Source organism: Panthera leo, chromosome E3 (genome assembly GCF_018350215.1).
Source record: "Panthera leo isolate Ple1 chromosome E3, P.leo_Ple1_pat1.1, whole genome shotgun sequence".
Taxonomy (NCBI): domain Eukaryota; kingdom Metazoa; phylum Chordata; class Mammalia; order Carnivora; family Felidae; genus Panthera; species Panthera leo.
The window spans coordinates 31,792,245-31,808,382 of NC_056694.1; the positions used below are offsets into that span (position 1 = coordinate 31,792,245).

The 16,138-nt window shown below is 52.2% G+C and overlaps 1 protein-coding gene across 1 annotated transcript in view; it reads left to right on the top strand.

Moving 5' to 3' along the window:
• Nucleotides 1–16,138, top strand: part of LOC122209464 — a 127,791-nt gene that overhangs the window by 25,846 nt on the left and 85,807 nt on the right. Inside the window, exons 14-21 of the mRNA XM_042921333.1 lie at nucleotides 614–758; nucleotides 2,814–2,972; nucleotides 3,723–3,847; nucleotides 6,777–6,950; nucleotides 10,882–11,037; nucleotides 11,807–11,991; nucleotides 12,942–13,124; nucleotides 14,052–14,143. Of these exons, the coding sequence (XP_042777267.1) occupies nucleotides 614–758; nucleotides 2,814–2,972; nucleotides 3,723–3,847; nucleotides 6,777–6,950; nucleotides 10,882–11,037; nucleotides 11,807–11,991; nucleotides 12,942–13,124; nucleotides 14,052–14,143 (1,219 nt within the window). The remainder of the gene's footprint in view (nucleotides 1–613; nucleotides 759–2,813; nucleotides 2,973–3,722; nucleotides 3,848–6,776; nucleotides 6,951–10,881; nucleotides 11,038–11,806; nucleotides 11,992–12,941; nucleotides 13,125–14,051; nucleotides 14,144–16,138) is intronic.

Genomic DNA, 16,138 nt, shown 5'->3' on the forward strand with positions numbered 1-16,138 from the left:
AACCACACTTATTGTCAGTCTTCCTGCACTAGAAGATCACCTTCAGGGGACAGGAGCTGGGTTTATCTTGCTTGTCACTGTCACCTGGCGCTTAACACAGTGCCGGGCACATAGTAGGTGCTCAGTAAATACTGCTGCAAGAGTGGACGGATGGAGGGCTGTGCTCTGAAGGAAACCGGCAGGTGCCGAGGGAGAAAGTCACAGGGTGAGGGAGGTTGCTTGCTTAGGAAAGGGGCCTGGGCAAGCCAAGCCCTTGAGAGAATACCTCCTTTGTGTCGCACACTGTGCTGCTTCTATAAATAAAGTTTTATTAGAATGCAGCCACACCCATCTATCTACCTGTTGTTACCTGTGGAAAGTGGGGAGCCTTCGGGCTGGAGGATGACGGGGCTCAGCAGTGACCCTATCACCTCCCATAAACGGGCCGCAAGTGACAGCATCAGGGAGGCCTCCTATGGTGGAGATATTATAAAAGCTGGGGCGGGGGGGGGGGGGGTGGGCGACAGGGCCACCTGCTGGAGCCAGAGCAGCTCGGGGGACATGGAACCCAGGGGTGGAGAGTGGTGGGAGGTGGATGGACCCAGGGTGATGGCCTCCCCTCTGCCCGGGCCAGCGATCTGTGCTCTCCCGCCTGTACCAAAGCCCCGAGGAGGACGCTGAGATCCGCATCAATGCCTACCTGGCCCTGATGAGGTGTCCTGGCGAGGAGGTGTTCGCCCAGGTGCGGCACACCCAGGCCGGCGAGCGGTCTACCCAGGGTGAGCAGTGGGAGCTGGGGGTGGGGGCGGGGCTGGCACGGGGCCTCCCGCTGGGTGCAAGGGTTTGGAAGCGGGTTCACCTCTGCGCATCAGGTGCTCTCCTCACCCCTTCCTGTTCTCCTTTTCTTGCCACACCCCCTGAACAAGTAGCCTCGTGTGCCCGCACGTCCCGTGTATGGCACCTAGACAATCTTGGACAAGTTGCTTCTCTTTTTGGATCTCCGTTTCCTCATCTGTGAAAAGGGATGAAAGCCGCTGACTTCCCTTGTAGCTCTGGCCAGCTCGTGACCTAGTGCCTGGAAGGGAGACCTGAGACAGAGGAGGAACAGTATCTCCAAGTCTCCGATCCCTTCTAGGGTCAGAGAGTACCCTTTAAACAGGGGCCTCTGGGGCTCCTGGCCGGCTCGGTCAGTTAGGTTTCTGACTCTTGGTTTTTGCTCAGGTCGTGATCTCATGGTTTGTGGGTTCGAGCCCCACGTCAGGCTCTGTGCTGACAGTGTGGAGCCTGCTTGGGATTCTCTCTCTCACTCTCTCTGCCCCTCCACTTCTCCTGCTTCCTGTCTCTTTCTTGCTCTCAAAATAACTAAACAAACAGGGACCTCTGGCCATAGTTCCTAAACCCAAAAGTGAAACTTCAAAGAAAAATAAGTTGAACTAATTTTCAAAAATCTTGTGCATGCTACACAGTGAGGTGAGTCCCTGGAGCCCCACAGCCCGGGTTCAAATCCCAGCTCAGCGGCTCCCTGCCTGTGTGCCTTTGGACAAGTTACTAAACCTTGCTGAGCCTCTGTTTCTACATCTGGGAAATGGGGATGATCGTACTAGCACCGTCTCCCTCATAGAGGGAGCATAAACCGAGTCAATACACAAAGGCATTTAGAACGGTTTATCTTTTAAAAATTTAAAGTTTCTTTATTTTGAGAGAGAGAGAGAGAACGCATGTACCTGTGCACGAGAGAGGGAGACACAGAATCCCAAGCAGGCTTCTCACTGTCAGCGTAGAGCCCAACGTGGGGCTTGAACTCACGAACCGCGAGATAATGACCTGAGCCAAGACCAAGAGGCAGAATCTTAACCGACTGAGCCACCCAGGTGCCCCTTTCCACCCCCCTCCCCCTTTTTTGAAGGGTGTACACATTTAAAAGTCTGTCGTGCTGTTAGGTCACCTTCTAAAGAAGTGACATCCCCCCGAAAAGAATACAAACGGTACTGCTAGGAGATGTAACTGTTCGTTGGTGGTATCGGGTGGGATGGGATGGGATGTGAGTGGGAGGTGGGGAGAGAAAGCGGTTTTGGTCAAGTAGGCCATTAACCCAAGCCCCCCCTCACCGGGGAATCAGGGAAGGGGCTCAGCCTTGATGGAGACCCTGGGGTAGCAGGCCTGTGTATTGTCCCCTGGGAACAAAAGCCAGCCTCCACTCTGATCCATGGCGGATTGTTCTAGAAGCTCCCTGCCGGGCATTCTCAGAGCCTGAATATCCCTCATCGGAATCTTTCCCCTGGGTGATCTCATTTAATCTTTACTTCTCCAGAGAGCCTGGGGATCCCTATCCCGAATTGCACGTCACCCCTTTCCCAACCCTGAAAGATACTCATTTCTCTGGGCCAGGCTTCCTCTTGACTGGTCTGCACCAGCAGCCCTGGGAGATGGGTTGTGATGCTTCATTTTGCAGATGAGGAAACTGGGCCTCAGAGAGGTAGAGTAACCAGCCTAAGGTCACACAGCTCGTGAGTGGTGGACGTGAGATTCAGACTTGGGTCTGACTGTCAACCCAGAGCTTTCCCCACAGTGTCCCCCTCTCCCTTCCGGAAGGCACGTCAGGATGCCGTGCGCGGGCTGGATTGACAAGTTCCATGAAAGCACCACTGTTGGCCGTGATTTCTTGAAAGAAAATACGGATAGCTGGGCTCCTGAGAAGCCCCTTGGCTTGTGGAAGTGGCAGGACTTGGGCTACAGGCTCCGGTGGGGTGGGGGGAGGGAGTCTGTTCTCTGGGCTGAGCCAGCTCCTCCCCTCCCCTCCCCTCCCCTCCCTGTTGGCTGTGACTGGACTCCAGTGGGTTCCTTTGTGTGGAGTCACCTGCTGCAGCTGCTGGAGACCGATGACCCTCTGAAGCGCGCTCTCCGGGAGACCCTCCCTGAGGACATCCTCAGCCAGGAGTTCCATCCGGAGGCCTGGAAACACTCATCCTATTCTGACGTCACCTTTCGCTCAGGTATGACCATCCTGGGCAGCCGCTGCCCCGTGCTGGGGCCATGAAGCCCTGGGGGACCTGGGAGCTCTAACCCTCGAGGACACGTGGATCGAAGACACTCTTTCCCAGTTGTCACCTGTTTATATGCCACCTGCTTGATTTTTTTTGCTCTGTTCCCACCCACCTGCCATTTTTGTTGGAAGAAGTCTAAACTCATCAACTATCAGCCAGTTCATAGCATGCAATGGAGTATTTCTGTCTTTTCTCTAAACTGGTTATTTTTTAACTTGCATTTATCTCAAAAGGAATCTGTCTATTACTACCGTTAATAAAAAAAAATCAGTTTAACTCTGTAAACGCAAGGTAATCCGGAAAAGGAATACAATGCTGATGAAATAGTGGTGGAAGATTGGCTCTGTTGCCTGTCTGTGAATTGGGGACCTGTTTTCCCCTGTGTTAAAAGGCACTAAACGGAGGCTGTCACCATCTTGTAATTAAACAGAGCATCCAAAAGGAAACCCCGTTCTAGCTTGGGTACCTCTACTCCCTCGGCCGCTCCCGAAGTCTCTGGGTAGAAAGTGGGGTGCTCACCTGTCAGCAGGGGTGTCCTGATCTTTTCTGGGGTTTTGATGAGGCTAAAGGCAGAGACACCTGTCCTGCTGGAGAGGACGTGCCCCATCTTGCCTTGTCTTAGGCTGTGGCCCCTCGGTGGCCAGACTCTACTCTGTGACAGGTACAGAGTATGCTGATCCTCTCTCTTGGTTCTCCTAGTGTCTGGCAGCCTGGGAGCCAACCTGGAGCGGACGCTTCTCTTTTCTCCAGCCTCCTTCCTCCCCCGTTCCGCCATGACTAACCTGACCATCCACGCCCTAGGTCATGCCTTCAACTTCCTGGAGGTGAGAGGGGGCCCACTCTAGTCGCCTTGGGGCCTCTTCTAGAAGGCCAGGAGTTATCCCATCCATCCATTTTTCCATATATCACCTCTTGAATCTATTGATCCACTCCTCAGTCTTGTACCCCCTGGTCCTTACATCCATCCACCCACACGTACATACATCTGTCCATCCACTCGATCCCTCCCTCTCACCCATCTCTCTTCTCCCTCTCATCTCTGTACCTTCCCACCCATCTGTCCATCTACCCTCTCACCTACCCATCTATTCACCTGTTCTTCCAGTCAGTCACCTACCTACCCATCCATGTATCCATCCACACGCCTACCCGTTCATACCTCTGTATGTTCGTCTACCTTCATCTGTCATCCATCCATCTATCTATCTGTTTATGTAGCCTCTCACCCATTTCTCCACCAACTTCTCACCCCTGCATCTATTCATCCAGCCTCCTAGTCATCCACATACACTCCTGTGCACCCGTTCACACACCTGTCCACATATTCACGGTTATATACATCTGTATATCTGTCATCAATCCAGCCTCCCATCCAATCCATCCATCCATCCATCCATCCATCCATCCATCCATCCATCCATCCATTCTTCTCCTCCATCTGTTCACTAATGTGCCATTATCCCCATCTCACCATCTACCCTCTTTCCCATCCATCCATCCATCCATCCATCCGTTCTTCTCTCTCACCCACCCATCTGTCTATTCACCTACCTACCTACCACAGCTTCATTTTTCTCACTCATCTATCCATCCTTCCACAGATTGAAATCTGTCCATCTTCCATTTCCATCTACACCCATTCGTCTATCCGTCCATCCATATATTCATATTTAACTACCCACCTGTCATCCATTGCACAAATATCTGTCTTCTACGTGACTTGTGCCAGGTGCTGTACTAGGCTCTGAGAATCTGACGATCAACAGGTAAGATAAGATCCCTGCCCACAGAGGTAAACAGATAAAAAATGAGTAAACATATTGATAAAACAGTGGCAACTTTCAAGTATTGTGTTGGGGAAGGCGAAGTTTGAGCTGTGACCTAAAGGGGGAGCTTGAGCAGCCTAGGGAAGAGCTGGGGTAAGAGCGTCCCAGGCGGAGGCACCAGTATGTGCAAAGGTCCTGAGACAAGAAAGGACTTGGTATGTTCAAGGAGCAGAGTAGACCAGTAGAGTGAGAGAGACATAAGAAGGGTGTGCAGAGAGGAGCAGGGCCACATCGTGGAAGAGTTCTTTAAAAAAATTCGTTTTATGTTTTTATATTAATTTTGAGAGAGAGACAGAGCGCCAGTGGAGGAGGGGCAGACAGAGGGAGGCAGAATCCGAAGCAGGCTCCAGGCTCTACGCTGTCAGCACAGAGCCCGACGTGGGGCTCGAACTCGTGAGTGGCGAGATCGTGACCTGAGCTGAAATCGGACGCTTAACCGACTGAGCCATTCAGGCGCCCCTCACATCCATCACATTTTAAGAACCAACTAAGCCAGGCGTATTCGCGTTCTCTCGAGAAACAGAACCAGTAGCACATAGGTACCTCTAGAAAGAGATTTATTGTAAGGAATTGGCCCACACGATTATGGAGGCTGACACTTCCCAAGGTCTGCGGTCAGCAAGCTTTAAAGCCGATGGTGTTGTTCTAGTCGGAGTCTGAGGGTCTGAGAGCCTTTTAGTTTAGAGGCTTGAGACCTGGGAAAAGCTGATGTTTGAGGTTAGGCTGAAGGCGGGGAAAAGGTGATGTCCCAGCTTGAGGCAGTCAGGCAGAATTACCCCGTAGTTGTTGATTGCCTTTTGTTTCATTCATGCCTTCGACTGATGGGATGTGGCCCACCTACATTATCGGGGCACTCTGCTTGGCTCAGTCTATTGATTTAAATGTTAGGGGCGCCTGGGTGGTTCATTCAGTTGAGTGTCTGACTCTCGGTTTGGGCTCAGATCATAATCCCAGGGCTGTGGGATTGAGCCCCGCATCAGGCTCTAAGCTGAGAGTGGAGCCTGCTTAAGAGTCTCCTTCTCCCTCTGCCCCTCTCCCCCTCCTCTTGTGTGCACATGTGCTCGCTCTCTCATCCTGTCTCTTTAATATATCTATGTATGTAATATCTATATTTATCTATCAATCTAGATATACATAGATATAGATATTATGTAGATAGATAGATATAGATGAATGTTAAATCCATCTAAAACCACTCTCACAGAAACACCCCAAGTTGTGTGTGACCAAATATTTCAGCACCCCATGGCTCAGTCAAATCAACACAAAATTACCCATCACACCAGGCCTTCAGCATGCCTAGTGCATGAGACATGGGACCCTGCTCTCACGGAGCTCAGGATCTTGCAAGGGAGACACCCAGATTACAGCATCTGAGTGTGACCTAGAGGTTTTGGGCTGGACATTGAGGGGAAGGAGTGATAGATTTGGTCAGGGGATGGGGAATGTGGGAAGAGAGTGATGTGGGAATTCAAGGAGGACTTCCCAGAGGCGGTGCCATTTGAACCAGGCCTGAAAGAATCGGTAAGAATTTTTCCTGTGCAGCTTTTGCCCAGCAGATGTGGAACTTGATTTGGAAACGTGGTGCCCCGGGGCACTTGGGTGGCTCAGTTGGTTGAGTATCTGATTCTTGATTTCAGCTCAAGTCATGAACTCCTGGTTCATGAGTTTGAGCCCTGTGTTGAGTTCTGCGGTGACAGCATGGGGCCTCCTTGGGATTCTCTCTCTCATCCTCTCTGCCCTTACCCTGCTCAATCTCTCTAAATAAATAAATAAGTTTTAAAAAAAAAAGAAAGGTGGATCCTAGGGACCCCAGAGAGCCCTGCCCAAGCCTGCTGGGCACCCCAATTCAAGCCCTCTGCCCTGCAGCTCTGATCATCCATGTGACTGAGCATCTCCTCATGGAGTCCTGGCTTTTTCTTCCCAGCTTGGCCTCCGGCTGGAAAATGCAGAGAAAATCGTCCACAGGCTGTTCAGCGGGAAGTCATTCTGGGGGCAGGAAGAGGAGGAAGAGGCCCAAGCAGAGAAGTCCCCAGAGCCAGAAGCAGGGTCCACCCCACATGCCAGCAGCCCTGACTGTCCAGGAGAAAGGTACAGAAAGGTGAGAGGCATGCAAGCAGAAGGTAAGGGGGGGTACCCGCTCCCACCCTGCTCCCACCACTCGCCAGCTGAGCTTTTGGCCTGGGGTCCCAGCTGTCAATGACCTCAGACCCTGCCTTCCCTCCCCCCACCACCACAGAAACAAGTAGCTGGTCCCGAGCTGAGTAGCAGAGATTAGCCTGCCTGGTGGTGAAAAAGTGTTTATCAAAGCATCACATACAATTAGAAAACTGCCCAAGATTGTTAGCGCTTTTCCACCCATAGAAAACATCCTTATAATCAATGCCCAGACCATTGTCAGCACCCCAGGGGCCCCCTGCTCCTTCCTCTTCTAGTCTACCCCCTCCTAACCAAGGGTAATCACTAATCCCACCTCCTAACTGCACTGATTAATTCTACTTAAAAACAAAAATCAACTTTGTAGAGGTATAGTTGGCCAGTAACAAACGGTGTGTATATACAGTATAGTTTGTTGAGTTTTGACATAGGTATGTGCTATGAAATCATCACCATAGTAAAGTCAGTGAACATATCCATCACCCCCAAAAGTTTCCTCGTGCTCCATAATATCCCCTCCTTCCACCCACCCCTGTCCCCAGGAACCAGTGGTAGGTTTTCTGTCCCTGTAGATCACTTTGCATTTTCTAGAGTTACGTAAATGGAATCACGTGACACAAACTTAATTTTAAAAGTGTATAACCTTGGGGTGCCCGGGTGGCTCAGTTGGTTGAGCTTCTGGCTTCGGCTCAGGTCATGATCTGTTTCATGGGTTCGAGCCCCACGTTGGGCTCTGTGCTGACAGCTCAGAGCCTGGAGCCTGCTTCAGATTCTGTGTCTCCTCTCTCTGCCCCTCCCCTGCTTGCACTCTGTCTCTCAGAAGTAAATAAATGTTTAAAAAAAATTTTTTTTAATAAATAAAAGCATGTAGCCTTTTTGCCCAGCTTCCTGCATGCAGGACATTATTCTGTGATTCACCCACATGGCAGGCTATACTGGTAGGTTATTTCTTTTTATTGCTGAATAGCATTCCATTGTATGGATGTGCCAGTTTGCTTATCCAAAGGTGGATGGACCTTTGTGTTGTTTCCATCTTGGGGGCTGCTATGAACATTCATGTACAAGTCTTCACCTGAGTGTATGTTTTCACGTTTCTTGGGTGGATGTCCAAGAACGGGCATGACTGGGTCAGATGGTAGTTACAGGTTTAATCTCTGAGACCTTCCTGAACTGTTTTCCAAAGTGGTTGTGCCATTTTGCACTCCACCAGCAGGGTGGGAGAGTTCTGGTCTCCCCCTCATCCTCGCCAGCACTTGGTGTGATTAGACCTTTTAACTGTTGTCATTCTGTTAGTAGTGGTATCTTCTATCTTTAATGTGTGACTCCCCAGTGACTAATGACGTTGAACTTCTTTTCATGCTTGTTTGACCATACGTCTTCTTTGGTGTATGTTCAGATACAGTGTCGTTATTTTTTTAATATTGGATTGGGTTCTTATTACTGAGTTTTGAGAATTCTTTGGATTTTGGAAACAAGTCTTTTATCCGATATGTGGCTTGCAAATATTTCCTCCCAGTGTGTGGTATGATCTTTAATTTTTTAATTTTCTTAAAAATTTTTGTTTGTAATGTTTATTTATTTTTGAGGGGGGGAAGGGGCAGAGAGTGAGGGAGACACAGAATCCGAAACAGGCTCCAGGCTCTGAGCTGTCAGCACAGAGCCTGATGCGGGGCTCGAACCCACGAACCGTGAGATCACGACCTGAGCCGAAGTCGGACGCTTAACGGACTGAGCCACCCAGGCGCCCCTACAATGAACCATCTTAACGCAGACAATTCAGTAACATTAGTACATTCTCAGTGATGTGCAACCCCCACTTCTATCTAGTTCCAGAATACCCTCACCACCCCAAAGGTGACCCATACCCATTACAAGTCACTCCCCAGCCCCTGGCAACCACTAATCTGCTTTGGGTCTCTATGAATTCAACTATTTGGGACATTTCCTATGAATGGAATCAGACAACCTGGGACCTGTTGTGTCTGGCTTCTTTCACCTCCCATCGTGTTGTGAGATTCATCTGTGTTGCACGGGTCAGGACTCCCTCCCTTTCTACAGCTAATATTCCTCTGTGTGGAGAGACTCTACTGTTTGTCCACCCGCCTGCTGAAGGACCTTCAGGCTGCAGGTTGCTTCCACTGCTTGGCGAGAGTGAATGATGTTCCTCGTGTCCTTTTGTGTGTGTGTGTGTCTGTGTGTGTGTGTGTGTGTGTGTGTGTGTGTGTGTGTGTGGTTTCTTTGGCTTAAAGTTGGTTTGTGAGATCATCTGTGTAGCTGTGTATACTTAGGGCTTGTTCGTGCTCTTTGCTGTGTCACGTTCCACGGTACGGAGACACCACCGTTTGTTTATCCGTCCTGCTTCTGCTGGGCTTCTGGGTGGTTTCCAGTTTCTGGCTTATTGCAAGTGGTGCTGTGAACATTCTCGTACGTGTCTTTTTGGTGAACGCACGTGCGCGTTTCTGCGGGGCGTGTAGCCAGGAACGGATTTGGCGGGTCGCCGGGTGCTTTAACATCCGTTCTGTGGGTGAGGACTGTGCCTTCCGTGACTCTTCTCCCACTGAAGGCCACTTAGGTGGTTGGCACCTTTTTGCTATTATAAGAAGCTACTGCTGCATACATCTGATGGTGATCAGGGAGAGTGGCTGGGGCACTTATCGTGGGACATGGTCACACAGTTACCAGTCATCGAGTGTGAACCCAGGGCCCAAGGACACAAAGATGGTCGGGACATGGTCCCTGCCCTTTAGAGCCTCTTGGACTAGATCTGGGGCCAGCAAGTCACGTGAATGAGGCTGGTGGGCTAGGCATAAACACTTTTTCTTAGAATCTATAATCCTTGGGGTGGCTGGGGGCCTCAGTCGGTTAAGCATCCGACTCTTGATTTTGGTTCAGGTCGTGATCTCACCGTTACGGGATTGAGCTCTGCGTCGGGTTCCATGCTGAGTGTGGAGCCTGCTTGAGATTCTCTCTCTCTCTCTCTCTCTCTCTCAAAGAAAAAAAATCTACAATCGTTTTTGTCTGTTATTTTCACCCTCTTGATGGAGAGTCGTAACCAAAGATCTCTTCTGCACCAGCACAGCGATAATGGCAACAATACTTGGCCTCCGTGTTGGAGAGGCAACAGGGAGAGGTGGGGTCTGTGGCAGGTTCCGGGAGCATGTGCCTCCATTAAAAGTGGCAGCTATTGTTCACCTCTTTCTGCCCCTTGTCGTGGTGGAGGAGGGGGGCAGGCAGGCCAATACTTGTATCTTTCGAGAAGCAAGAGAATCTGGATTTTACGTGTCATTTCTTAAATGTTTAAATGTTGGAAACAGATCCAATTTTCAAAAGGTCCACACTGCGTGAAATACACAGGAAGACAGTGTGCCAGAGACTAGTGCAGATGGGAGAGGTGGGGCAGGTAAATGCAGTGTGGTGCCTGGATGGCGTCCTGGAACGGAGAGAACGGGGCTGGAAAAACTGGCGGAATCAGAGCAGTGTCTGCAGTTTTGATAATAGTCCGTGTCTGTGTCAGCTTCTCAGCTCTCGCCCTGACCCTGGCAGTGAAAGACGCTGAGCATGGAAACAGGGCGAGGGGTGTATGGGAGCTGCTCGTACCATCTTGGCAATGCTTCTGTAAATCTAAGGTTATTCCAGAACAAAAGGATTGTTAGAACACTCACACCCACACACACCATACTGGGCTCTGGGCAGTACGGTGCAGGTCAAAGAAAACACATCTCTGGATTCTGCTTGTGGGCCATGAGTTTGGCAAGCCACGTTCCAGACACCAAAAGCCCTTGACCTTGCCCTCTGGACCACCCCGCCCTCCCCCCGCCACCCCCACCACTGTCCAGGCACCAGACCTGATGCTGGTCACCTGGCTTCTCCCTCAGGTGGCCCGGAGGCGCACGGAGAGGCGGGCGCTGCGCTGTGAGCTGAGCGTGAAGGTGTTCGGGCACGAGCTGAGCGTCATGAACTGTGGGGTGTTGGGGAGCCGCATGAGTCGCCAGTCCTTGAGCCTGGCCGAGCTGGCAGTCAAGCTCCTGAAGGTACCTCAGGCTGGGCTCGCCCCCTCCCCGCCCTGCTGGCCCCGTGGCATTTCCTTTGGTGCTTTAAAGGTTATTACAGTACTTCTCAGACTTAAGATAGTGGGATTTCAAGCCAGGCTGCCCAAGTTCAAATCCCAGCTCCACCTCTTACCTCCTGGGGAGTGTTAACTAGTCATGGCCTCAGTTTCTGCATCTGTGAAATGGGAATGATATTATAACAATAATAGTGGGACGCCTGGGTGGTTTAGTCGGTTAAGCATCCGACTTTGGTTCGGGTCATGATCTCACGGTTCATGGGTTCGAGCCCCACATCAGGCTCTGTGCTGACAGCTCAGAGCCTGGGGCCTGCTTCGGGTTCTGTGTCTCCCTCTCTCTGCCCCACCTCCACTCGCACTCTGTCTCTCTTTCTGAAAAATAAATTAAAAAAAAAAGTGAAAAACCAGTAAGTGCTCTGCATCGTGGGCAGCGCCCGCACTCCTTACCTGACTGACCCTGGGTCCCTGACCTCTGACCCTGATCCTTTTCCACAGTAAACTGTGTGGGTTTGAACTCGGCTTCACCTGGTTCTACGTACGTGGGTTTGGCCAGATGATTTCATGTGTTGATGGGCCCGGTTTTCTCCTCTGGAAACGGGATAATGATAATATCCCTTCCTTCCCCCCTCCCCCGCGCCCCTTGTATGAGGATCAAATAAGGTCGTGTGTGCTCCGTGCACACCTGGCCCGCTCCGGGGGCTGTCACCTGCATCACTACGGTTCTGTGACTGCAGGGGCAGGAGGTTCAGGTGAACCGGAGGCTGCACCTGGCCTTGGAGGAGCTCACCTTCCCCACCATGTCTGGCCTTCCAGCCCGGCTGACCCTAAATGTCTCGGCTGCCATCAGCGTCCGAGTGCGAGGCACTGCCAGCTTCCAGCAGCCCCTGGATTTCTCTGTGAATGGTTATGTCAAGCCCAGGTAGCCGGCTCCTTGGAGCTGGGGGAGGGAGGGGGGCGAGGAGGGGTCTCCCCTTGCAGAGGGCTGCAGAGAGCGCGGGCACCACTCTGGGCTGGACGGGGTCCCTGCTCTGCAGACCATCTGTCACGCCAGCTGCTGTGATTTGGTGGGTTTTGTTTTGTTTTGTTTTTGTGCCAAGAGACTGTGAGGAGGTCCTGGGCAGCTATGCCCGCTTTACAGGTGAGAAGACTGAGGTTCAGTGAGGTGACAGCATGGACCCAAGGAAGCATAGCAGTGCAAGGCAGCGGGGACTCCAGTCTCCTGCCACAGCCCACGCTTCCCCCTGCTCCACGCTGCCTCTGAGGGGAGGGGAGGAGGGAGAGCAGGAGGGCCATTTAAGATGTGTGGGCACCGAGTCTGGTGACCCGCATAATCACCCACGAGGTGGGCACTGTCCTCGTTCCTGCCAATGGTGGAGGAGACGGGCTCCAGGCAGGTGCACTGTGGGTCCAGGGCCACACAGCATGGGCCGAGTTTGCTCAGTGCTCGGTCTGATTCTGCAGCGGGACTGACTCGGCTGGCCTGTCTGTGCTTTCTGGGTCTGACGGGGGCAGTGTGGGCGTCCTCTGCGGGCTGCTCTTTGGCACGAAGACCCCAACTGGGGCTCAGACAGCCCAGGTCCCCATCCTGCTACCCTTCATCCCAGCCATGGGTCCCGAGTGGGTGGTCTCACCTGTCCCGTCCTGTGTCTGCGCCTATGAGTTGAGGCCGACGATGGTGAGGACTGGGAGGACGGTGTGTGAAGGGCTCGGTGCCCCTGGAGCGTGGCCAGCGATGACCCCGGCGCACGGGCCGCTCTGGCTCGAGATTCGGAGAACAGCCGGGGGTGGTGGGCGAGTGGGTGCTGGGCTTACGCCCCCTCCCCCCACCCGGGTCTGCGGGACACAGCTAGTGTCTGTCTCTCCCCTCAGTGCCCTGGTCCGGATCTCAGCGCAGATGGGCACGGTGGGTGCCCTGGGGCAGGCCGGGCTGAGGTGGGTGACCGGCATCCGGGGCACCGCCAGCCTGGATGGCGGGATCCAGGCGAGGAAGAGTCGAGACCTCAAGGTGCATCTGAACACGCCCGAGGAGCCTGTGGAGCTGCTCAGCCTCAGGTGGGCGGTCTGCCCCAGTGGGCGGGGCCGTGAGCGCCTGCCCCTGCGGAGCGAGGGGGTGGGCAGGCGTGGGCGGAGCCTGAGGGCTCGTGCATGCGTGTCTGTGAGCACCCGTGAGCGTGTGCACATGATCGTCAGCGTGTGCGCCTGTGTGTGTGTGTGTGTGTGTTTTCACATGTGTCTGAGAGTAGAAGAAGTGCGTTAGGTGAGCCTGTGTGTGCAGAAGGGGGTGCGTGTGAGTGTGCCTGTGTTAGTGTCCTGTGTGTGTGTGTGTGTGTGTGTGTGTGTGTCAGTGTGGGAGTGTGTTTGTGACACACTGTGGGGGCCAAGGACTGGAGGTGGGAGCTCTTATAGGGCTCTCTCCTGGGACCAGCTTGTTCCCAGCCTCCTGGAGAGGTGACAGTTGGACAATGTTTAAAACCCCCCACTTGCTCCTAGGCTAACCCAGGTCTTACGTGATTGTCCTTCTTCATGGGGGTCCTACCCACCTCTTACCTGTTTCCTTCCACTACCTCCTGCCTTTCACTCACTCCCTCTCCCTGCACCCTGACGCCCTTGAGCCACCCTTTTTGTGCTTCCAAAGAGGCCCCTTTATTCCCACCCCAGGACCTTTGCACCTGCTATTCCCGCTGTCTAAGATGCCGGCTCCTTCGCATCCTTTAAGTCTCTGCTCACATGTCAACATCTGCAGATATCCACACACTCCCAGCTAACGGAGGCCTTGCCCTGTCCCCAAGACAGACCCCATGCTGCCCCCATTCAGGTTTATCATGGCACTCGTCACCAGTGCTGTGGGTGAGTTCTCCAGAGGCCTGTCCTGCTCGCGGTGGCATTTGCCCTGGTGTCAGACTGTGGCAGCTCAAGGCGTATTTGTCCGGAGAATGAACGAAAATGACTTGTTTGGGACTTTCCTCTTTCCCCACCCAGCTCTAAGCTGTACCTCGTCACCGGGGATGGCGTGAGGAGCCTCAGTAATGCCCGCAGCCCTTCTGAGGCCCAGTCCTGTACTGACAAAGAAGGTAGGCGGTAGTAGGGTCCTTGCCATTGCTGTCCCCAGTTGGGCATCTGGGAGCCGAAGGGGCCAAGGACAGCTCCAAATGCGAGAGTTGCTCTCCTGCCCAAGAAGGATTTATACCCCTTAACTCTTTGATTCTGCTTCTAGAACTCTACCCTGTGAAAACAAGCCAATAAAATGTGCTATGCACAAAGATGTTCACGGCATCATTATTTACAAGGGCAGAAAACAGGATGCAGCTCAGCGATCCAGTCCTGGGTGATTGGCTCCTTACGAAGGCTTGCAAGCTAGGAATAGGTTGTTACATTTCCAAATGGGTGAAAAGTAGTCAGAGGAAGAATATTTCAAAGTGTGGAAAATTTGTGCAGTGCATATTTCAGTGGCCGGAAATAAGGTTTTATTGGTACATGGCCGTGTCCATTTGTTGACCTATTGTCTGTGGCTGCTTTTGTCCTTCAATGGTAGAAGTGAGTAGTAGTGACAGACCATCTGTATGATCGGCCAAGCCTCAAGTATTTACTCTCTGGCCCTTTGTAGGAAAAGTAAAACCCTCCAACTTCCGGTTTAGGGAGTTACTGAGATATCCTATGACTTTACATTTTTTAAAAAAGTTTGTTTATTTTTGAGAGACAGAGAGAGCATATGCAAGTGGGGGAGGGGCAGAGAGAGAGAGAGAGAGAGAGAGAGAGAGAGAGAATCTCAAGCAGGATCCATGTTTAGCACAGAGGTCGATGTGGGGCTTGAACTCACGAGCTGCGAGATCATGAGCTGAGCCGAAGTTGGATGATGAACCAACTGAGCCATCCAGGTGCCCCTAAGTTATTTCCCTTTTATTTATTTTTTTTTTAGTTTTTTTTTTAATGTTTATTTACTTTTGACAGAGAGAGAGGGAAACAGAGCATGAGCGGGAGAGGGGCAGAGAGAGAGAGGGAGACACAGAATCCAAAGCAGGCTCCAGGCTCCGAGCTGTCAGCACTCAGCCTGATGCAGAGCTCAATCTCACTAACTGTGAGATCATGACCTGTGCTGAAGTCGGACATATACCGAGCCACCTGAGCACCCCAACCTGTAACTTTCAAACCCTGTAACGAAGGAGATATTTTAACAACATTAGAAAATTATCTGGTAATGACATCATGTTATTTTTCAGCAAAGCTGAAAAAAAAAATGGGGCGGGAATTCTCCAAACCGGAGTGGATCTTTGTAGTCATTTTAGAAGTAAAGTCGGGGAGGGGTCCATCTAAACGAACTGACCACTTTAGGCCGGGTGCTGTCCTGAACACTGACGGGCTCTGTCAGTCCCCACAGTAACACCATGGGGCAGGAACTGTTCTTAGTTCCAGTCCACCGATGAGCAACACTGAGGCACAGAGATGTTTAGCAACTTGCCCAAGGTCACACAGCTGAGAACTGGAAAAGCTGGAATTCGGACCCAGGCAGTCTTGCTCGGGAGCCTGTGTTCCTCTACACACAACTGCCCACACTCTTCATGTCTGCACTGGGGTCCTCAAGCCAGGGTGATTTTGCCACCCTCCCCCCACCCAGGGGACATCTGGCGATGTCTGGAGACAGAGGGTTGTCGTAACTAGCACAGCTCCCGCAACAGAGGCTTGACTAACCCAGTACGTCAGTAGTGCCGAGGGTTGAGGGACCCTGGTTTACATGGCACTGGTTCTCAGAAGCAAGTGGAGAAGCTTTTTCTTTTAAAATTTTTTTTTAACATTTATTTATTTTTGAGACAGAGAGAGACAGAGCATGAACGGGGGAGGGTCAGAGAGAGAGGGGGACACAGAATCCGAAACAGGCTCCAGGCTCCAAGCTGTCAGCACAGAGCCCGACGCGGGGCTCGAACTCACAGACTGCGAGATCATGACCTGAGCCGAAGTCGGCCACCTAACCAACTGAGCCACCCAGGCGCCCCGAGAAGCCTTTTCTTTGCTGCGTGAGCAGCCGTGGGCTCCCGCCTGGAATTCTCTAGCTTACTGCTGCCCAGTGCTGC